A 24,431-nucleotide genomic window follows, 5' to 3' on the forward strand; every position below is an offset into this window, starting at 1 on the left:
TGGAGACTGATCTACACATTTATATGTGTGTAAATATAACACATTCAGATATAATGCAAACAAAACTGTTCGTCTTATGAATGTTTGCCTGACGTGGAAATCGAATCCACCAGCAGTTGGTCGTGCAAACCACTGCCACATCGAGTTAATTACCGTCAAATGTTTTTTTTGTAAATTAATTATTAACAAGATCTTCCAAGGAAACAACCATTAAAATTTACCTAAACCAAGTATCTCGGGCGGCTTGCGTCGGGTACGTAGCGAGGTAGTTAATGACGCCGTTAGACGTTGGCCATCCGATGAGGAATCCCGTATCGTCACCGTCCTGAAGCGAGAGCCAAACTTCGGCAAGTCTCACGCTTTCCTTGAGCTTAAAGCAATTCGTGGCCCGCGACTTGCCGACTAAAAGCAAGTCGTTAAAGAGAAACAAGTGGCGATCTAGCGGTGGGGAGCTCGTTCCCAGCGGGCACAGTTGCACAGGTGCTTCCATGATGAACGTGCGTGGCGATAAATTTCCGTTACTCGCACTGATTGTACTACCGATATCCAAACTTGGACGTTTACGGAGGCTCTTCTGTTTCTGCAAACAAACAATGAGAGCGCCTAAATACATAATACATTTTTATGTCGCTTTAAAATATCATGGAATAATTTATAAAATACAAATACGCTATCTATACAGAAATGGTTGTCCATGCGTAAATTATTTTTAGAAATTTTATTATTATTTATACCTAGATTACGACGAAGGGAAGATCTTCCACCGAGCGGGTGTAATTAATTGCTCAGTAGACTAACGATCCGAATATTGTTGTTCGGAGCAAGATTATATTGAAAATGTCGTAAGCAAGATCAGCGAGAAAGCGAGGCATCTGTTAAATATCTGGTGTTGTGTGATAGCTACCGCCACAATTACTGGTGGTAGGACCTCTTGGAGTCCGCGCGGGTAGGCACCACTACCCCGCCTATTTCTGACGTGAAGCAGTAATGCGTTTCGATTTGAAGGGTGGGGAAGCCGTTGTAACTATACTTGAGACCTTAGAACTTATATCTCAAGTCGCATTTACGTCGAAATTGTCTATGGGCTCCAGTAACCACTCTTAACACTGTGGGCTGTGTCGTCACCCATCTAAGCAATAAAAAAATATAGTTTAAGTTTTCTGAAATCGCGTATAGAGGTCGTAAGGTTTACCTGTGCATGGTGCGAGGCAAGTGCCGCGGGTGCGTCGGCGTCGTGCAATGCAAGGTAGTCGTGAGGGAACAGGTCCTGCACACGTTCCAGGTCGGAGAGACGCGCCGCACGTCTGCGGGCACACCCGCCGCCCACTAGCCGCTCGTACTGCGCTAGACGCTCTATCTGCAAGTCACAAACGAAATATCATTAATAAATCAATTAGCAAGAAAATGTAGTACACGATCTCTTTTTAATACGCTTTTATTAGTTTCAGACGTATGTATGTATGTTTGTAACGGAATCTTTGAACATGATTTTGTCGCCCATCAAAATGTCGGATTAACTCGAAATTTGGTATACTTATTAAGGACCGATGACAACTAAATATTTAATAATAAAAAAATAAAAAAAATGTTTACGCTTTTTTACAAATCATTTTTTCTTAAACTATTTTTAATTCAAATTTATTATAATTTATTTTCTATTTTTTAGTTGGATTTTCTATAAAAGCGTATTTTGTTAGTTTTTTTAAACTATTATTTATTTTCAAAACACAGATTGCTTGATTGTTTTGTAGTACGTTGTGGTTTATATAATTTATTTTATTCGATATGTATTCCTTATCTATGTATTTATTTTGGTAATGTAATTATAACCTATTGTTTATTTTCACTCATGTCTACTGTAATTCTTTAAATTATCGCCATGTATTAACTTTATCACACCTACGCACTTCTGGAACTTCTTCATCAACGAGGGTTAACTGGAAGGTAATGCTTGAATAAAGAATTTTCAATCAACCAATCAATGAATACAAAATATTGTTATTTTTTGTCGCAGTATACTACGTGTTTGTATCAGAAACATTCCTTGGTCGTTTGTTAGTAGTACACATTAATATTAATAGCGGTTGCAACAAACTGTATTGGTTTTCCAATGGAGTATCGTGTTAGAAAAAAAAAGCGCTGCTCAGCTGCTTTATGTCATCGGTGAGCGTTAATTGAAGATTATAATATATGTATTTATGTGAAACAATAAAAAAATATGTAATTTAATTTGCAGAATGTTTAAGAAATGTTTATTAGGCTTATAATTCTGAAATCTCGGGCTCAAATTCATTAAAAATTATTGAATTGTATTTGACCTTTATTTGCCAGACGCTATCCGAGCGTAGGGGCTTAAACGTCTTTTGCTTAAGAAAATGAAATTTATAATCAACAATTTTTTTCCAGTATTTTAATAGTAATTAGCACATTTAAACGTTTATATACAATAATAGTTTCTTTTTTTATGTTTTGTCATTCACAAGTTTAGATTGGATCCGGAAACCGTTCTTGCATGCGCAAGATGAAAGAGTGGCTTTCCAAATCCCACACAAAAACTCGGCGTGAATATCAAATAAGTATTAAAATGAGGTCTTCAAACATCCGCCAAGAGACTATTATATTATTAAATTAATGTATTGAAACGTAACGAAAGTAATCTAAATTCTGATCGCGTTGTGTCGTCCTGAGGGATACTTCCCTAACGCCTCGCAACTCCTTGAAGCGTGTCCACGACAATGCCAGTTAATAACATCAGGACAAAGGACCGTGGGATATCTACCAGTCATTGTTCGTAATCTATGTTGTATGAGCGTACAATCTAAAAATGAATTTATTTATAAGACAGAGAGCTCCGTGAGTAGTTCGTGTTTTTGCGACAACTATGCACGTTGCGGTCGCTTGTATTGAACACTAGCATTAGTTATGTCATGCATTTGATTCATATATGTAAATTAACGCGAAAAAACAAAATTGAAAGCTGTAATTTGAAATTAGAGTATTTCGATTCGATAAAATTCTGTTACTCCTTACTCGCAGCTCAATTCATTGAAGTAAACAAATTAATTACAGTACTGAAAAAATGCTAATGGTGGTAGAACCTCTTGTGAGTCCGCACGGGTAGGTTGGTACCTAGTACCTGGTAGTGGTGTCGGTTTGACGGGTGGGGCACCCTTTGTAACTATATTGAGACGTTAGAACTTATATCTCAAGGTGGGTGACGCATTTACGTTGTAGATGTTCTCCAGTAACCACTTAACACCAGGTGGGCTGTGAGCTCGTCCAATCATCGAACAAATAAAAAAAATGCATTAGTTGACGTTAGTAGTCCATTTCAATTCCTTTGCAAATGATATGAAACGTTACGGTCTCCAATAACCATGTTCAGTGAAACGTTAAATTATATGTTTGATTCGCAGCGTTCGCAGCTACGTTAGATCTCGCAGTTGCAACGGTGCTAATCGAGAGAATTTTGTTCTAAGAAAACGGCGCGGCGTGTGGTCAGCGGCTGTGTAATATCCTGTCGTTTACATTTGACCGAGAAACAGTAAAATTAATAAAGATTAGGCAAGCCTGTGCCGAATCTAAACAAAACGTGAACTAGTTTCAATTTCGTTGTATCACAGTTCTAAGTTCGAAGCATATAATAATAATAAACAAGATAATATATATGATGATATTATAGTATATACGTTTTTTAATTGACATTATTGAATAAACATTCACTAATACACAAATCGTAGTCAAGGTATACAAACAACGTTGTATAAAAGGTGAGTATGAGAGATAGCACCAGTGCATTTATTACATATATTTAGTATTAAATAATATTTCGCTTACAAATCACAAACAGTCATCTTTTCTCAAAGTCGGATTCCCTGTATTGCGGGAATCAAGAGACTGGTATACGTTTAAATATATACATAGACAAAAAATAAAATGCATCGTGGTCATGCGAATGTTTTCGCGAACATGTCCGTCGCGATGTACAAGTCCATTTTTTTCCTACCTAAGCTGATAGCCTTGAGAGGCTATGTCAGCGTAACCGGGGGAGTAGGTGAGCTCACGGGGCTCAAGCCGGGAGTGTCGCTAACACTGGTCCTAGCAAAATCAGTGCTTCGCAGAATCTACCACCGAATCGGAAACACGACCCACTGAGAAGATCCGGCGAGAAACTGTGGGCTGTGTCTATGGGTTAGTTTACTCGTCGAGCCCTTCGTCGCAAGCCACGGGTTCGGCGAGGACGGTGACAGTGCCTGAGGTACCTAAAAGCACCGTTAATGGATCGGGAGGATCGTGTTTAGGGCAACGAGTCCACGATCCTCGTCCAGCAGTCAGGGGCGCTAACTATTGCGCCACCGAATACATGTTAATTTGTAGCGACAGCTAAAACAATAATTACAAGAAAAGTACAGTATAAATCGTTTTTAAAGTTCAGCGTTGCAAGTGCTCATTTAGTCTGTCACGGTCGTCACATGAGCTTGAGTTATTGTACTGTAAATAATTACGTATTAAAGTGCGCACAACCGCGACCTGGCTTTATGATTTAATGTATACAGACAGACCGTCATCGGAACCGTTATATGATCAAATTTTATGTCAAATTATTGCGATAATTAAGAGGAAAGTGATGCGGAGCTATTTGTTCCCTCTTTGGTTTAGATGTGAACAGTGACCTAGACTGCTATAGTATATTAATGGTTTATTTACGACAGCCGAAAAACTTTAGTATTACAGTTTAAAAAGATAATACCTTCCTTTTCCTACAACTCATTACGCAATAAAATTTACAACAAAAAAAAACCGAGATACTCATCTCAGGCGCCGGACTGCCGAGACGAAATTTCTCTACTTATCAAAGTTTTATAAGCAAATTTTTGTTGCTCGACGTACTACTCTAAAAAACTTTTGTTTGAACAAAAAGAAATACTTCGAAAACAGATTAGTTAGCGTTCATTGTTTACTATCACATAATCTGTTTACTTCACTGATTTTGGAAGTTTTTTTTGTCCATACCACGAATTTCGAGCATCGTTCAGGCTTACGCACACACAAGCTATCCGTGAACGTGCTACATGGAACTGCACTTTCTAAGTCAAATATTTACTTTAGAGTAAACGTGTACGAGCGTAAGGTTCTTAAGATAACGAGCGAACTGTCCTAAAAACCTTAGATAAAGTCGAAGCGCGTGCGCCGCCCTATAATGTAAACCTGCGCTTTTTACAAATTATCTTTATCTCTATTTTTACGTTTCCATTTTAAGTGGACACGCCTAGAAGTCATCGTATTTCAAATGTTTCAAAACTGTCCACATTAAGCTGTAAAGCTTTTAAGTGGGTTAGTTTTTATGTTAATACAGTACCTACACGTTGCGAGGAAACCATTTTTTTTGTATAACTCATAAAGTGCTTATGAAACATCACTAGATACTAATAAGTAGGCTCATTTAATTGAATGACGTTAACGATGTGAAATACTATCATTATGGGTTACATAACTTATGCGATTCAGTCGATTTCTTTGATAAACCTCGATATGGGATTGGCCCACAATCTGATGACTAGACTACTACTAGCCGATCTGCTTTCATAGGTACTTATAACTATTACGAAAATGAAAAAGATCTAATTTTCATTACGGACAACTGTCACAAATTCTTATACATATTACAAATCTGCGAACGGTAGATACAATTTTCTCTGTCTAATTGTTAAAAATTAACTTTCTTTTTACTTGATTAGTCATTTTTAATGGAATTTCAACACGTTTACTAGCATTACCAAATAAAACGTTAAAGTCATAGATTTCCCTTTTGTTTTGATTTATTAATCGTCTTTCACCTCGGTTTCAACGGGGAACACCCACATCGTAAAACGCTACCACAATAAAATAAAGCTCAGAAAAAAGACAAGAGACAAATGAGCACTTACCGCTTCCAATAAAGCACCTGGATCGACATTATCGCGTTGAAAATTGACATTGGCTTAATAGCGAATTTACAACCACAAAAATTATTAACGGTACAAGAGGCATGCAGTGGACCCGGTTCGCGGAATGCGTTCGGGCGTGATCCGGATCGCAATCTGGACGCGGGATCGCAGGGTCGCCCGCTGCCGGATTCAATGGCGCTCGTGATCAAAATTCGCAACGTTCGTTTTTACTTTTTACAGGGAAATTAAAATTTATAAGGTCCCCGCTAAGCGTGCGATGCAATTCGATAAGTTGCGACACAGTGTGCACTTTCTATCCGATTCGCGTAATCGGTTGTCTTGCTAAATTTATTTTATTTATAAGCTTTTACCGTTGGAACCTATCGATCTAACTAATGTATAGGTATATACTTGTGACGACTCTATAGTTTATGCTATATTCAGTTTAAAGTTATATATTTTTGTGGGAGAGAATGATATATAATAGTACCGACACGTAATAATGATCATAAAATTAATTTAGTGAGTGTTTCCGTGCGATAGCACTTTATATGTCTTCTCTGGATTCCATATTTACTTATAGATAAGCAATAAAAAAAAACAACACTTCAATATTCTCATTACCGACTATGCTACATTGTCCATGGATATGCATTACAATAACTCTTAAACCGGTTATTATATATTTTTATCCAGAAACAGGTCTCGTGAGACTTGAACAGAAATGAAAATTATCATTTGAGGCGGAACTAATAGCCTCGTTATATTAAACTATACATGCTCCGTAGTTTCATTCGCGTTAAATATATCATATTTAGTGGGAAAAAACGTTGCACACTCCTACAAGTGTCACTTTCTGATCATGAACTGTCAGTAAATTTGTCGGTAAGTAAAATTACGAATCAACGAACATGCTGTTATGTTTATACTATATCCGATATACCCGGTGTTGCCTAGACCATGTCATTTTCAAATAATGAGAAATTATCATATAAACTATCTTTGTCCAAAATATCATCCAAACCATTTCAGCCATTTTTCTATGATTGAAAAACGTACAAACTTTCACTGTTAAAGTATTATATATATAGTACATACACATAGATCTGTGACATATCAATGCGCGTTTTCATCGGGACACAGCGGGTGGCGGCCGACACACTTAGGTCTTATTTCGTCAATGAATCGTCGACTCATAGTGAAAACAATCCTCCGACGATTACCGATAAACATTTCACTTTTGAACAAAATGCCGGCGAGTAAAAGTGTTTTGTTTATGCACCCACCGGGTCAAAGAAATCAAACGTCCCATTTTACTTGCACCCGTAGTTTCGATTTGCGATTCCTCGGAACGCTGACGGTGATTAATAACGTTCTATGTCAGGTGCCGGTACATTTGTTAGATGTCAGTTCTTGTACAACTAATGTATGGGATGTATTGCAATATGTTTAGTGATAGTATCTAATGTATTTTACTTTCTCTATAATTTCGTACAGAAAATTTGAAATCAAACCCAACATGAGAACAATTCTTATTTATTCTATTCAATAACAGAATCTCGAGAATTCGTAAACGAAAATGGTTTTTTTTTATTGCCCTTGTAGGCAGACGAGCATACGGCCCACCTGATGGTGAGTGGTTACCGTCGCCCATGGACTTCAGCAATGCCAGGGGCAGAGCCAAGCCGCTGCCTACCATGTATGTGCAAATAGTTGTTTTTTTTTTTTTATTGCTTAGTTGGGTGGACGAGCTCACAGTCCACCTGGTGTTAAGTGGTTACTGGAGCCCATAGACATCTACAACGTAAATGCGCCACCCACTTTGAGACATAATTTCTAAGGTCTCAAGTATAGTTACAGCGGCTGCCCCACCTTTCAAACCGAAACGCATTACTGCTTCACGGCAGAAATAAGCAGGGTGGTGGTACCTACCCGCGCGGACTCTCAAGAGGTCCTACCACCAGTAAAAGTTACGCAAAATCCACGAATATGTACTTTGTTTCATGAAACTAGAGTAGTGTAGGAAAAGCTTCTAACGATTGCGTTAACGGTTTTACGTAATTAACATAGGAACGGGTGAACAGAACACGATAATTGATATTAATAGCATTTACACAAAGAGTTTTCTTGTAGCATATTCACTGTTGCTACATTGAAGTCTTTTGTATGGTTCATTATTTTATTAGCACAGACGAGTTGACCGCCTAACTGGTGTTTGAGCGGTTACCGAAATTCATATACATGACAGCTTTGTACTTAAACATTGTTTGTTATACATTAATTTACTCTAGTGGTTCCCCGGTAGTCGAAATTCGACTATAATTTACTGAAATTCTATTATCAAAGAGTATTTATACTTCTTCAATCACAGATTTCGCCAAGACTAAACTATAGACAAATATTAATAAAGACAAACAATATTTAATCTATTCTCAATTTTACCACAGACTATAAGTATTAAGAAAAGTTAGACAATAAACAAAGAGAATGCATGCGTGTGTGTGTAATGTTTATATATACTGATTTAATGTATTTTTTATGCATAATCTAAAAAAATATTAATTTTCTGCACTCCTTCTCTATATTCTCTATAAGTATGGGAAATTTCATACTCCTCCATCCGCGCAATTTTCGTAAAAAGGTGACAAAGTTTTTGCTTCACGTATCAATATACAGATTATGATACTATATAAATTGCTTATTAAATTGTAAAATGATCATGAATAAATAAAGATAAGTCTTACATATGCATCTCAAGTAATTACGGGTTGGACGCGAGCAGCTCGTAAATCATAAAGAAAGCAGCCAAGTTACCGAAGAAGACGTCAAGCGTGGAATTTTCGATTGGGAATGATGTAGGACTACACCGTCAATTCGGAAGAACGCATTCTGGGCCGATGGGCCGAGCCGAGATCGCGGTCAACGGCCTGATCGCCAGCCAGCGCCAGCCCTTATTTTGAAACAAGAATAAAACCTCATAAAATTTAACAATGTACGAAATGGGCCGACTCCCCATTAAAAACGATCACATATTTTAACTGAGACGCTAAATAAAACAAATTTGCACTCGTTTCGATTCATTGATATGCCTTTAGAATTATTTGCTGGAGTACACGGAATGAAATAAACCACTCAAATGGAAATAGGCTTCGAAATGAGAAGTTCTCGAGATAATAGTACCCTATAAATTGCCGAAGAAATGATTATCTGAGTGTACGAGTTTCTAGTACTTACTTTTAATTTTTATTGTTGTCTACGTTACTTAGACTTGTTCATTAATTTTCCTGCCGTAAATCGTCGGTAATAAAATTTATTACTTAATGCTATTTTCTTTTATTTTATTTTAGCATTCGATTGTACTTGTACTTATTTTATTCGTTTATTATGAAGCTTTGGCGACCAATATTCAAGAAGTCTGATTGGGTAATAAATGAAATATGCACAGGGTTTGACCTCCTTATACCGATAGTATTATGTTCAATGTTGTTATTCGTGAATCTATGAAGCGTGAAAATATGCACGCATCTTTAGCAATAGGTGATACATAGGCTAAACGGACAAATCATTGCTTAACAATTAAATGGCAACCAAAAAAAAATATGCATCATTACACGTTAACGAAACAGTCTCTTTTGAAAATATGCATTTGAGTGACGGCACATCAAATTGGATTACGTAACCAGTTAAGTTAACAATAGACCGAGCGTCAATCACGCGTTGGAGACGTTTTTAAATAAGTCCAAGGGAGAAAGTACTTTGGCTCGAGGCGGGCACGTAATGCGCTGATGTGGGGTCCGCCTTCTGCCTCACATTGAGTTCAATGAATAGGCCGGTTAATTGAAGCGGGTTCAGACAGCGCGCCCCCGAGGGTCACTTCACGCGACCTTTCAACTTGAAATAAAATATACACCGCCCCAAGCACCTATAGAGCGCTGTACGTAGCTCATCAGACCGACTGAATTGACTTTGAGGCACTCGATTGTGATTTCGTTTCGTTGAGCAACTACACAAGAATACACAAAACTTTTTTCCCTACCTATGCTGATAGCCTTGAGAGGCCATATCAGCATAACCTTAGCTAGTAGGTGAGCTCACGGGGCTCAAACCGGAGTGTTGCTAACACTGACCCTAGCAAGAGCAGTGCTTCGCAGAATCTACCATCGGATCGGAAACGCGACCCAGAGCCCTTCGTCGCAAGCGACGGGTTCGAAGAGGACGGTGACGGTGCTTGTGGTACCTAAAAGCACCGTTAGTGGATCGGGAGGATCCGTAATGACGTGTTTTGGGGCGACGTCGACTGTTTACCATTCGGTCTACAGGATCAGGTTTGAGAGGATCACGCAAAACTTCGTTACACGTGTAAATCCTTAAGAAATTAATTATGAAAAAAGATATATATTTTTTAATAATTCTTACGTGGTTTCGTCAATATTCCAGAAGAGACAGATTACAGGTGATGTTTTTGTGACAACAATTGATTTGTTTGTATTATTTGACTTAAATTTATTACTGATTATTACCCGAAATATTTAGAAACTATAAAGTACACCATTCGTTCACACTATCAAAGTCCCTGTTGTGTGTTGATGATAACATCTCAAAAGTCTTCCCTGAAACTGACAAGAAGTATGGAAAGCTTCAAATCCAAAGAATAAACGTCATTTGAACTCTCTTCTTTTATTTATTATTAAAAAAATTAGATTGACTCGAGTGCACTTAGAAATATATTGACAATTAGTGTAGGCCGCATCGTAGAGTCGGTCAGATAACGATAACTCATCGATTTCCCGCTTTCTCGTTGCGTAACGCGAAGCATTGTTTGTCCAATTTACATCATCATCGGGTGCAACACACGCCCGACTTGATCGATTCACGATCCGACCTGATATATATCGTTATCGTGTAATTTTGATTGACCATGCATTCTGGTGAATTTAAATGGTTAGTTACAAAATTCAAACAATCGAGTCTCATCTATTCGTGTCTTATCTACAATCTGCACTCATAATTAACATAAATATAGTTTTCAAAACTGAATTTGGATTCTACTACAATAGTCTATATCGTTCCCTCATTGCTGAGGATCCCGACCACATGTCGTCTTCTCCCATTAAAACTGTATAATTTCGAAACTTACTAATTTTACAGGAGAGTGTTTTAAAGGTTTAACATGTTATATTTTTAATATTAATCATATTTGCAACATTTATTTTATAGTTTTTACCAGTTACATTATCTGTCTTTTGAAGTAAGATAAAATTATGTATTAATTTTGTTGGTAGTAGTCAAAAAATAGGTAAACTAAAAAAAAAACTAAACTATGCTCTTTTGACAGTATTTATAAGAAAAATGTTGGTGATACCAAATGTTTACGCATATTAACTCAATTTCGAATATTTTTGGAAATTGTACACTTTTAATGCGAAAAAGCGATGGGTGGCATAGACTGCATGGTACAGACTACCACCAAGTGCTTGCTTCTCTTACTGGATCTGCCCATCTGGCTGGTGTTATGCCCACGGCGCGCTTGCCCTCTATGCGACCCGCAATGACGGGCTTCTCTAACTCATGTCTGGGAGACCGCATGATGTGTCTGAAGAAGCTCATAACACGTTCCCGGCAGATAGAAGAGAGCCTTTTACGGATGTTTAGAATGGAATGGACTCGTTAGTTCTACTACAATACGAGTAATAAAATATAAAAATACAAGTATTATCATTTTATTTTGAAAACAAACTTTAGTTTACGTTTTCGCTTGAACGTAATAAAATAATTGTAATGTCGCGTATCGATACGCGATTTGATGACCGTTTTATAGTTGTATAGCATGCGAAATTACATAAAAAAAAAACGTGAAAGTATAAGCTAGGAAGTTATTTTTTGTTCGGCGTGTCAACATTAAAACGGCCAATGTCCCACTTATGGAGACGTTGCGTAAACGTTATCGGTAAGTTAATATACAGATTATTTGACTGATAAACTTTGCCATTTTTAAGCACGGATTGTTTTGTTTATGAGACAGGTTATTTCGATAAAGGCATTCGAAATAACATTTCAAATAATAATACAAAAACATAATCAACCAGAATTCTTGGGATTGTTGGTATGTTATTTAAAAAGAATTCACGAAACTGTATCTGTATTTTTTGTTTATAAATTTTTAAATTTAGAATGCGACGTATAAATATAGATTCGGTTGTCCTCAAAAATGTGTGTGTTCTTTTCGTTCGTATTCGTTGTATGAGTTTTGAAAATTAATATCAATTGTTGTACGTTGGTAACTCAAGACCAGCGCACTGGTGTTACGCAACTTTTTAATTCGTATTCAACTCTGGCATTTGAATTTAATAACGATTCTCATAGGACACGCGGTCACCTTGAGCTTAAATCGACAATTATATTAATTTCGTACACAGAACAATGACTATCGGACCATGTAATTCAATAATTAAGTTGAATCGCTTCTAGATATTTCAAATCAGTCAAATACACACATCTGACGCGACTCGTCTAAGACTGAAAATTGCTCTCTAAAAATATGTATTAACTGTTATAGTCATCTTGACAAACTTATTATTATTGTGAGAATTTTGTCTAGCTTGAATGTCTGTCTATAACGGAATTTTTTATCTACTATAAAAAAAAATATCTATTAATTTCGTTCGTTTAAACGATATAAATTTAAATTCGTTTTGCTATTTGTTTTTTGTGTGTGTTTTTTTACTTTTTAAACTATATTTACTACGAGTATTAACAAAAAAATGAGAACGGAAATGAGTTTGAAATTTTTACAATAACATGAATACTAGAATGATAATTCAGTCATATTTATACCGCTTTAATCTCTTTGGCAGGCGTGAAGCACGCGTATACCCAGGGCCCATGCTTCCCGGAATGTGATTTAGCTGAGTACACGCAATAGCTCATCGACCCTTCCAATTAGCTTCCCAGGGACGAGGCGACGTAATTATACATAACTTTCTTCTTGTGTTTCCATCATTACCATCAACTTGTAATGATCTACACTCACTTAAGCCGTTAGGCTCAGTTCTAAGCTAATTTGAAAAGCATATGTGTATGCTAACATCGACACAGACGATGCCAAACTGGTTTTTAAATGACTCGAAATTCCTAGTCGCATTTTTAATATATATTTATTATTATTATATTACTGTAGGCGTGATTTTTTGGTGTCGTAGAATTTTAAGCAGCTCCTTCGTGAGTTATTCAAAGTGGGTAAAATTATAGGAGACTTTGTTTGCTTAACACTTCAAATGGAAACTTTGCATGGCGGTTTTATTCATGGTCACGTAGAGTTAGGGAGCGTGTGCAGTACGTGTCTTTTGACTCCAGCGATCATCCCACTTTTCCATTCTTCTTTCAATTTGTAATGTTTACCTTTCTACAAAAATTCCATACCACGAAATGACCAGTTTTAAATATCAACTAACCAACTAACCAAGTTGTGAATTTGGTTAGATTGATTAAAATTTTATGTTTCGTTTTTAGAAGATAGAAGTGGAATCTGTTAGCTTGTTGCTTAAATTTATTGTCGCATCTCGTAACAAAATGATTGATATATTGTTCAATGGACCATTGTACGAAAATAATTGCCGTATCACCGCAGGACGTCTTCTAATGACTTTAACAATTTTCAAATTCCGTCACCAGTCGGGGAGGTCACTAAACTTTTATCCCAACACGTGCTGGTAATGTTATCTTTAGATTTGACACATGGTGCACAGATTGCCCGGAGAACTGTAATAGAATGCATCGCTTTGTTATTCTTTGTATAATTCATTCCTAAGGCATATTTTCTGGCGTGACTTATTTTGATGGTTATAAAAAAAAACACATTTCGCCTTTTCGCATTAAAAGTGTACAATTTCCAAAAATGTTCGAAATTGACTTAATATGCGTAAACATTTGGTGTCATCGGTATTTTTCTCATCAATACTGTCAAAAGAGCGTAGTTTGCTGTTTTTTTTTTAGGTTACCTATGTTGTGACTAAAATTAATACATAATTTTATCTTACTTTAAAAGACCGATAATGTAACTGGTAAAAAATAAAAAATAAATGTTGCAATTAAGATTAATATTAAAAATATTACATATTAAACCTTAATTAAGTTTTAATGCGAGAAGACGATTTTATCGATAAGTTTGAGGATTCGTATTGAACATTTAAAGTCGGTGGGAACGGTACGGAGATGTTGATCACAATGAGGCGATGTCTATTAGCCGTCGATCGCAATGAAGTACTAACGTTCCGCGAACCCAGAACAATGGTGGATAATTTTGTAATGCCTTCTTATTACCATGCATGACGCAACTCACTCTTGTATAGGGAACATTGTCCCGTGTACTCCTATGATTGCTATTCATACAAATGCTATAAAGGTTATTTTAAATTTAATTCTTTACGATCTGTGAATTTTTAAATCGTGAATCGCTTTTATAATTCCGTTTTCGATCGAACTTTGTATGAACTTTAAAGATATCAAACAACAGATTTCAATTCAATTCGGATTCATTATTGAACTAATCTCAAACCTAACCTGTCACCGCGTAATACAGCCGGTGTCGATTGCTTGGATATCATAGCATCTGCCTTTAAAACATGTACATATGTCTATTTAAGGATAGCCTTCGACAATGGTATATACCCATATGTGATCAGTGCAATGTTGAACAAGCCTTTAACAGGTTAATAATACACACATTTGTTCTTTCAACTTTTTTGTTCGCATTTGCCAATAGAACTAAGGAAAACGTTTTGAACGAATAGGTTCTGAATATACATTTTTAATATAGTTACAAAAATTTACTTATTAGCAGTTAGTAGCAGGGAAACTTGAAATATACTTTTATTTCTGAATTAAATATTGGTACAAAAGCATTTACAAAGCAGTTACAAAAGCATTGAAGAGTCTTCACGCTCCCGGAACAATTAAAGGAACCGCATTGTGGATATTCTCATGTAATGACATAATAATTGAATGTAAGCTACCACCAGAAGCAAAATGTTTTGATCTTATTCATTTCCCGACGTGTATTGTTGCCGTTTAAAATGTTCTATTTATTATATTAAAACGTTTTTTTTAAATGTAGTCAGCTAAAGCAATTGAATATGCAATTTCAAAAAGGGCACATCTCTGAAAATTTCAAATGTTCAGGAAATGAAAAAAACTGATTATTTTCTAAAGCAGTGTAAAATTTAAAATATTAACTTTTGAGATATATTTTAGTGTTAATTAGCAATTGAAAATTACTGGAATCATTATAAAATGGGTGTAGGTAAGCCACAAACCTACATGTATATGAAAAAACGTATTTGATAAAATATGCGACATGTGCCCTTTTCGAAATTGCGTATTCAATTATAGAAAGAGTGTAAGACAGTTTCGTTATTGAATTCATGAATTCCTTGCAATTTATCGTTCACTGAATTCGACATCACTTCGGACGTGCGCTATAAAAGTAAGACTAGTCTTCTGGTGGCGTCTGTACTAGCAACTGTCTAATAAACTTCTTATTTTTTACTTGATGATGCATGAGCGTGTTTCGCTTTGAATAGAAAATTGAAAAACAAAAGGTAACTAATAAAATAAACAAGTGAAAGTCTGTCCCGTACGTAAAGATTTAATTTAAAACTTTTTAGTTTGTATTACTGCCCCGTGGTTTTAGTGGTTCGTTGCCCACTGAGTGTCTCGCCGGATCTTCTCAGTGGGTCGCGTTTTCGATCCGGTGGTAGATTCTGCGAAGCACTGCTCTTGCCAGGGCCAGTGTTAGCAGCATCTCCGGTGTGAGCCTCGAGAGCTCACCTATACCTCAGCCTAACTATAGCTATAAAACGAAGACCGTTATTACAGAGGATGTTGATGATGAGATGTGTGTTTTTGAGAGATAATTCAAGCTGAAAGTCCTTTAACGTTGAACTTTTACTAATTATGATCAAGGCAATGTTCTTTTATGGGTGGGATGGACAGACAAGATTACCACATTCGACGGGGTCCACATTTAGTGTTAGTAGCAGCAAAAATAAACAAAGTTGTGGTCGACATCTTTGCAGGCTACAAACCCTACGTCCAGTAAACGTTTTTAAAGCATATCCAAATTAATTTATTTTTATGCCAATCATAAATAAATCAATTATAAAAATAAAAATAAACAGAAAAAAACTATTAATTATAGATGTATTTCAATCACAATCATTAATGGAATGGTAAAGGATATCCACAAGGGCGGTCGTAAAAATTAATCTACTTGTTCGAAGGCTTACTCTACCTGACTACGATTAGACTCGCTTTCAATTCATAATTAATGGACAGGAATATATAAAGCAAATAATGAATAATTCATTAATGGGCCAACACTCATATCAAAATATTTCTATGCGTATTAATAATGGTATATATTTTTCTTATTTTAGAAATCGTATTATAAATCCGTGACTTAGAACTAATGACCGAAGGTGGTTGGCGACATTAGATTGTTGATCTCTATGGGCTCCGGTAACCATATAACACCAGGTTTCTCGTGAGCTCATTCACGCATTGATGCAATAGGTCCACTGAGTTTTTCGCCGGATCTTCTCAATGGGAGTTTCCGATCCGGTCGTATATAGGGCCAGTGTTAGCAACGCTTTCGGTTCGAACCCTGAGAGCTCACCTACACGCTATGGTGAAGCTGAAATAGCCTCTCAAGGCTATCACCATCGGTAGAAAAAAAAAAGATGCAATAAATGAAAAAACATGGAGATAAAGAACATATTCCAATTTAAAAAAAAAACACACACACATCATCGTGTTTAAAGATTGCGAAACGTAACTGATGCTTGCGGACGCATAATCAAAAGGCAGAAGGTATGTTCAGAAGTTTTTCCCGAGGCGATCGTGAAATGTAGACATTAGAAATGCAACGTACGAACAACGAAACAAAGTTATTCTCTTAAACAGGCAGTCGTTTCCGCGACTTGTAGCTCTCGGTAACAAACAGTAGGTACTAATTTGCGGAGAGTGATGTCTAATGTATTTATTAGGTAATTATGTACAGTTATATAATACGCATGTATAGAATGAGGTGTTGTTTTCTAGTTTAAAATAATCCTCCGTCTTATTCACTAAGCAATATTCCTAAATATTGTTGATTGTTTTCCGACCTTGAAAGACTGCGTTCCGATCGGGTCGTCCTCAATGGTAAATCAAACAAATAAGAAAGGTTTGAAGTGTATGTTAATATATTTTTGGCCCTACTATTGAACTGTTGCAATTTTGCGATAAATTTGGCGTTGGATCGATTGGATTCTCTCGGTGGTTAAACATTACTCAAAATAGTTCGTACTAAATAAATTACATTGGAATATTGAGAAAATTATATTACGTGATCGGAAAATTTTGTAGTCCCTTAATCCTCGTTTTCTTTTTAATTATTAGTATATTAATTAGAAGTTAATCTCGAAAAAAGGTATCTTAACAATCAATTAATGTTTCTCTATGACTACTTGTCTTTAATATTCTATAAAATACCTTAATATTTTCTCGTTGCAATTCCTGGAAAAGATCGCTTTTAACTACTAAGCCGTCCATTTGCTGTGTTCGTAATGCTCGATGAAGTTTACATTGTATCCTAACAAAAGCATTATTCATAATTACACATTATTTATTTCAAATCATCAACTCCATTGAATACCGGAGAAAAACAGTAACAACAACCTTAATATATTTCATGTTCTATATTTAAAATTACTATACCTGCCCGGCGGGTCTCATAGTATTTATCTAAAATAAATTATATCAAAGAATTTGAAGCAGCTTGGCTGTGTAAAAGTAGACATTTTATATTTATGTTACATTCCGTCATTATTTAATATTATAGTGAGATAAAATTTAATATACTTAGTATATTTTAAATAAAACAAATTAAAGCATTTAGACATAAAAACAAATCAATATCAACTTACTAGTTTTTCTTAGTTTTCGAAACAAAAACAACAACAAACAGACAAACAAAAAAAAAATATACTGCATTTGACAGCTGAACAAATGCAATGTTTTTTTTTTGTAAATCTTCTATGCACAGACGCACACGGTTCTAAAACAATATCTTTAAATACATGTTTTATTTATACGACAAACATACAAATGTTCTACGATAAGAGCATTCTTTGCAAAACATATTCAACATTTAAATAAAAACAATCAATTTACCGCTTAATATCTTGTCATCGTGCGTCGTGAATTCTTTAACGTAAAATGCCGGTTCTGTCCACATTCAAGGAATGTACTTTAGCAGGAAAACAACGAATTCATATAATAATGCAAGGTCATTAAGGAAAATACCATGCCACGTGCAGGTGGTCTAATTGCTAGTATTAAACCAGAACCCTGGGGCTATTAAGGTCGTACACAAAAACAGGATGCTTAGAAAATTGAGGTGCATTGTATACTGGTGAGCGACGACTAAAATAAAAGGAAACCAATTGTTGAATAGACCTTGGGCAGGTTTAAATAAATTACTATTATAGTTCTGGAAGCATCTAATGAATAAATAAGGAGGTAAAATGCGGATCTAAATAATACGTCAAAAGATTCGAATCAGATTTGGGACTTAATTGGAAATACTTTTAGAGATTAACTTAAAAAAATATTGGTGTAATAATGACACCAGGCATTAATGATACAGTTGACAGTGTTTGAAAGAAAGATTGTCTTTGAAATTATATTATTTTAGTTGCAACAATAGCTGTAATTTGATATATATTTCGATAATATGCCTTCAAGTTTAAAGCCTGCAGTAACTTTCAATTATATTTCTATGTTATTAACATATTTAATTTTAACATATTAGGAAATATTATATTAATATAATTATGTTTTTACAAATTATCATATTCTCAAGCTATTTTGTAGCACAAGAATCAAATATTAATTAATTAAAACATAAATAGGAATAGTTCCAACGCTGCACATATTAATTATTTAAAAGTAGTAATAGTCATTTTTTATGGATAATTATCATCTAATTTAAATCTTTCAATATCACTGTATGCAAAGTTACACCTATAACCTTAGTTTTATGATCTCACAAAACTCCCACACACATAAATTATAACATTTTAAATTGCGACTTTGAAACTTCAAAAATGTGATCGAGCCATAATTTTGAAGCCGTCCTTAACATAAATCACTATTCAACAATAATCTATAATCCAGTGTAGTAAAGGAAGCACTCACATGCATCATAAGTCCTTTGTATCCAGTTAATATCGCGGGAACATCACTAGAGTCACGGGTCACGTACGACCCCTGTTTATTGGTCAACTGAATATCACTGACAACTTTAAGTGACATTTCCCGAGAACATTATCGTTCTAATGTTATACTCGTAATATAGGTTTAATTAAACAGTAAAAATATTAAGAACGTAAATAAATAAATAATGAATGTTAACTTGTCAGAGACGAGTATGCACGCACGTTGCGCGTTCAAGACTGCACTGTGTAGTGTATTTCAACGTGCCCCGCCACGGACTATCGCGGTCGTCCGCACAGTCAATGCGTGTTAAACAATCTGTCTTCGTTTCCCGCCTAGAAAGCCTCTCAGTATTCCTAAGTAATCTTAATGATCAGATATTTAAATTTGAGTATATATCGACACTTGAAAGGCAAACGTGAGTAAGCGACAATGCGTGAACTTTACAGTAGACTAATTTAAAGTTGAAATACCTGAAAAAAATATATATTTGAACGAATCTAGCTGTAGGATTGAAATTATTTTTATAGACCTAGAAATATATTTTTTTTGTGCAACGAATATGGTTATTGCCTATCATTTATGTATAAAGCAGTTATTGTCGCTTAGTCACGTTTGGCTTTCAAGCGTCGATATGTACTTAATTATTCTATGATAAAATATATTCTACATAAGATGTTTGTTTTTTTTGTGGAATGGATATTCGTTTTTTTTTTTTTAAGTATAAGAATACTTCGTTTGTCACCATTGGCGTGGTAACCGTAAAAATACTACATAAAAGCGATTTGAAAGTAATAAAAAAAGCTGTATCCTGTTTTGTTCGATCTTTAAAACTTTTTCAGTCTAAAACCTCGACATAAACTTCAAAGCTCTTCATAGAAATGGATTTTATTACCTAAAAAGTAAAAGTTTATCTATTTAGTTCTGCCCGAAAAAAAAAGACGATGATTTATAACTACGATTTAAGATTATTCTTTTATCATTGTTAAGAATCGGACGTACGTCGTTCGTACTAACCGGTTGTTGCAGAAATGACCCGTCTATATGATAGCTGTTAAAACTGTTCACGACACAATAGGTGTAGTGGGTCAGTGTTATTTACGAATGACAGAAGGCAAATAAATCATTTGTGTAACATATCAATGTAGTAACAAATGTATGGATAGTTTCATAAAGGAATTTTCGTTGATAGTACAGCGGGCAACACGGAACGCCGCTATTGCTCGCCTGCGGCTAAACCTACTGAACTATGTCAAGTTACTTATCAATCACACTACCACAGAGAATGGCTGCCACACTACAAGCGATGAATTGATAACAAATGACCAAACTAAATTGGCAGATTTCGAGTACCGATATTACAGATAGAAAAAAAAAAGTGAAGCGTCAGAACATTTATAACGATTTTGACCAAATAATTTAGAATTTTATTCATATATTGTAATTGTAGTGTTGTAAGTTTCAATGGTTGACGACAAGCTTGCGACAGTCTCCCGATAAATAGTAGTTGTCAGTCGAGTTAATTGAATAACGTGTGTTAAAAAAAAAGCAGCCTACGATTCACAATAGCGAATACTAGCACGGTGTCACTACGGATGGCAGATTAATCTTCAAACGAAAAATTAATAAAAAGGTACAATGACATTCGATTTATTATTGAAACTTGTCGTAATAGATTCACGTTCAGATTCAATTTGGAATATATAGTACAGGCCTGCATATTTCTCATTACGGTTATGATGTTCGACCTAAATAAACATTAATAACGTTGAGGAGTCGTGTCGCTGTGGCAGAGTAACCTGAATTCATCGACCCCGACGGCGTCTGATTGAATTTAAACCAGTTAAATTATATCATTGGCCGGTCCATCGACAGTAATTCGATTAAGCACTCACGACGCTTGACACGACAATACACCAATATAGGCATTTGTTTCTAGAAAAAAAATCCTCGCTTATTCGGAAAGTGTTTTTGATATTTAATTGAATTGACTGACGTCTCCTCAGAATTCCGTGGACCGCGCACCGTACCAACATTTCGATCCTGAAAGAGCTCAACATCAAGGAGAGACTATCGTCAACAGTCCAATTACGAATCCTCAAGTTCTTCGGGCACATCACTCGTAATGAGGATTCCATTGAGCGGTTGGTGGTGCAAGGGAAAGTCGAGGGCAAAAGATCTCGCGGACGATCTCCAACACGATGGACCGACCTCATAAAATCTGTTACTCACTCCAACATAAATGTTTGCTCTCACTCCGCGAAACATCGTGCCACATGGCGTCGCATCGCGAGAGCATCGGTATCGCAGGATCCGACTGATGCATGACCACGACCACTCTGTCAAGAGTGTACGAATAGGAAGAAAGAATTGACACCGATATCAATGGTCTTCCTTGATTGCTATACTCGGAATGTTGATTGTTAAAGTTATCTTAAGTGTGTGGGCGTTTTGGGTCAAATGATCATAAATGATTATCTAAGTGTCTATTATCAATAGATATGAATATTTAGCCTGGTCACCTCGAACAGCTGGTATTACCAGCATCTATATTAGTAGAAATCTAATTCTACAGATATCTAGTAAAATAAGTTCTGTGAAAAAGAAGAATGTGTCCTATCTTATTTTGCATACTATTGCCAATGAGGGTTGATCTCAGACAAACTGGTCATAAAACTGAGCTAGGTTAAATTATAATGTGTCTGTGAGGTTCAGGAATGTTACCACACTAGAACATGAGATTCCGCCACAAAAAATGCAAAAATAACTGTATTATATTTCTATGTAGAAGATATTTGAGAACAAAATATTATATTAATTGACGATGCTTTTGCGACCTTTTGCAAATAACTTTACTCTTAGCGCTTTTATGTTTTGACCTAAATGTACACATATGTTGACATCTGTAAGGAGGATAAAGACGAAGATAACAAAACCAAGGAAACTATTACGAATTATAAACATGAATTGTCTACTGAAGTTCAAAACTAGCCTATAGGTACTTTAAAAATATTCCGAGATATTGTAACACATCACAACTTTTTGCTTCTTTCGATATTGAAATTCTTATCACGACCGCCCATTGTTGTACAAAGCACATGTCATATCCAAATTGGCAGTATGACGGGCCTACTTCTGAGCGAAATGCACTGACAATCGGCTATTAATACAAACAAGTGACATTAGCATTTTAACACATTTTCTTCCTACGGACAGAGGTGTTATATAGCAATATTTAACTTCAAAATGCATTTTACTCTCAACGAACGCACAAGTGACTTGTAAAAATAAATAACATTAAGCGTTATTCTTTCTTTAAGCAACACGATATTGTCCATAACGGAAATAAATTTATAAATCGTTTTTAAGTCAATCATAGAGTTGCTAGAAGTGATAGGATGAACGTTTCGCTTAGAATCCGTCCAGCTTTTCGTGCTGCTAATCTTCAACATGCATTTGCAGATTTATTTATATTCTCAATAAAGTGATGACCAATATCACGTTTTATTTCCATAAATATTAAGCCTCTTAAACTGTTTCGGGTGAAAGATTTTAGAGAATTAACTGAGTTAAAAATTATGTTAAAAAGCCCCGATCTTAGATTTTCTCCTGTGTCATATTTACTGGAGACTCAAACGAGAAATATACATTTCGATCCGGATTACCAAGCATCTGTGACAACGATATAGATTCGAACCGAGAAATCGTACCTGGAGTTCTTCTTTAGCATACAATTTTTTTTTATCTACCTATTCTGATAGCCTTGAGAGGCTATTTCAGCTGCTCCTTGACGTGTAGGTGAGCTCACGGGGCTACCCGGGAGTGTTGCTAACACTGGCCCTAGCAAGAGCAGTGCTTCGCAGAATCTACCATCGGATCGGAAACGCGACCCACTAAGAAGATCCGGCGAGAAACTCAGTGGGCTGTGTCTATGGATTAATTTGCTCGTCGAGTCCTTCGTCGCAAGCAACGGGTTCGGTGCGAACGGTGACCCGTGCTTGAGGTACCTAAAAACATCGTTAATATATCGGGAGGATCCGTAATGACGTGTACATCAATACAAATAAGCTCAGGGCTGGTTTTTTCAAACGATTTGGTTCAAACGGTTAATATGTCTGGGACCAGAACACACTATAAAACTGCAAGATAGAAGTTGACAAGAGGCATTAGTACGAAAATCAGACGATCGGACGGGTGTTAAAGAAACAGCTGTTTTATCAAAAGATCTGTATTTTAACTGACAAATTATGTTTGGCCATGTGCTTTCAGACCTTTTTTTCATTATTTTACAATAAATACCAAGTCTAAAATGGATAGAAAATTTTGATCCTTTGATTTTATATGGTTCACTTGAGATGCTTAAATCGTTGGGTCAACAATAATTTTCTTTGCACCGAACTGCATCTTTGGTGCAGTTCGGTGACGGCTCTTAGTAACAAATTGCTTACATGGACCGTCATAAATATTAAAACTGACGCTGTTCGGGCGTGCAACATTTAGCACGTGTTCTAAATTTGAATAGAATATGAATGAAGTGATTTCTTTTTTTTTATTAGCACTGAAGTTATTGAGGTCAATATTCTATTATAAAACCTCGACGTGCTTAGCTACGATTTGTGTACCTTTGTACTAATTTTTGCATCCGAAATGTCTGACTCTTTAGTTTTGAAGATTGTTTATGTATCAAGCAAATGTTGCCATCTAAATACAAAGTAAATACTGACAGACGTTCGAACTTCCGAACTGTTTGGTCTCTGGAATGTCACAATCAAAATTATATACAGAAGCGTAGAAAGCAGTGCTGGTATGCATTGTGATTGACGACATTATATTTTATATTGGTGGACGAGCTCACATAGAAAATATTTCCGAGAGCCCTTAAAACAATAACCAAAAGGGGATGGCCCATTTTCGGCCCAAAGCGGACAATAGATTATAGAAAAAATACTTTGTGCATTAATTTTGTCATAAATAAATATGCATTTACTTTCTTGCAAATAAGCGCCGCTATAGTTTACAATAAGTAGTTTAAAAAAAGTAACTCTATTGAAAAAACAAGGATTTTTATTTTTGCGGGAAAAATATTGCCAGCTTCAAATCCTTTTACGTATGAAGTAAATATTTTGAGTATATAAATAAAACATATAAATAAATCATTTTAAGTATTATCATTAATCAAACGATTTTAATGGATTTTATGCACATAAAATAACATCGAAGACATACCCATTGGACTTTAACTTGTAACTA

General features: G+C 35.6%; 1 protein-coding gene across 1 annotated transcript in view; it reads right to left on the bottom strand.

The window, feature by feature from the left end:
- The window catches only part of LOC114240834 (uncharacterized), a 143,836-nt gene that overhangs the window by 7,661 nt on the left and 111,744 nt on the right, over positions 1-24,431 (bottom strand). The window contains exons 4-5 of the mRNA XM_089740054.1: positions 1,193-1,357; positions 222-580 (exon numbers count right to left, since the gene is read on the bottom strand). Coding sequence (XP_089596180.1) covers positions 222-580; positions 1,193-1,357 — 524 coding nt within the window. The remainder of the gene's footprint in view (positions 1-221; positions 581-1,192; positions 1,358-24,431) is intronic.

This window comes from Bombyx mandarina, chromosome 03 (genome assembly GCF_030267445.1).
Source record: "Bombyx mandarina strain Sakado chromosome 03, ASM3026744v2".
Classification (NCBI taxonomy): domain Eukaryota; kingdom Metazoa; phylum Arthropoda; class Insecta; order Lepidoptera; family Bombycidae; genus Bombyx; species Bombyx mandarina.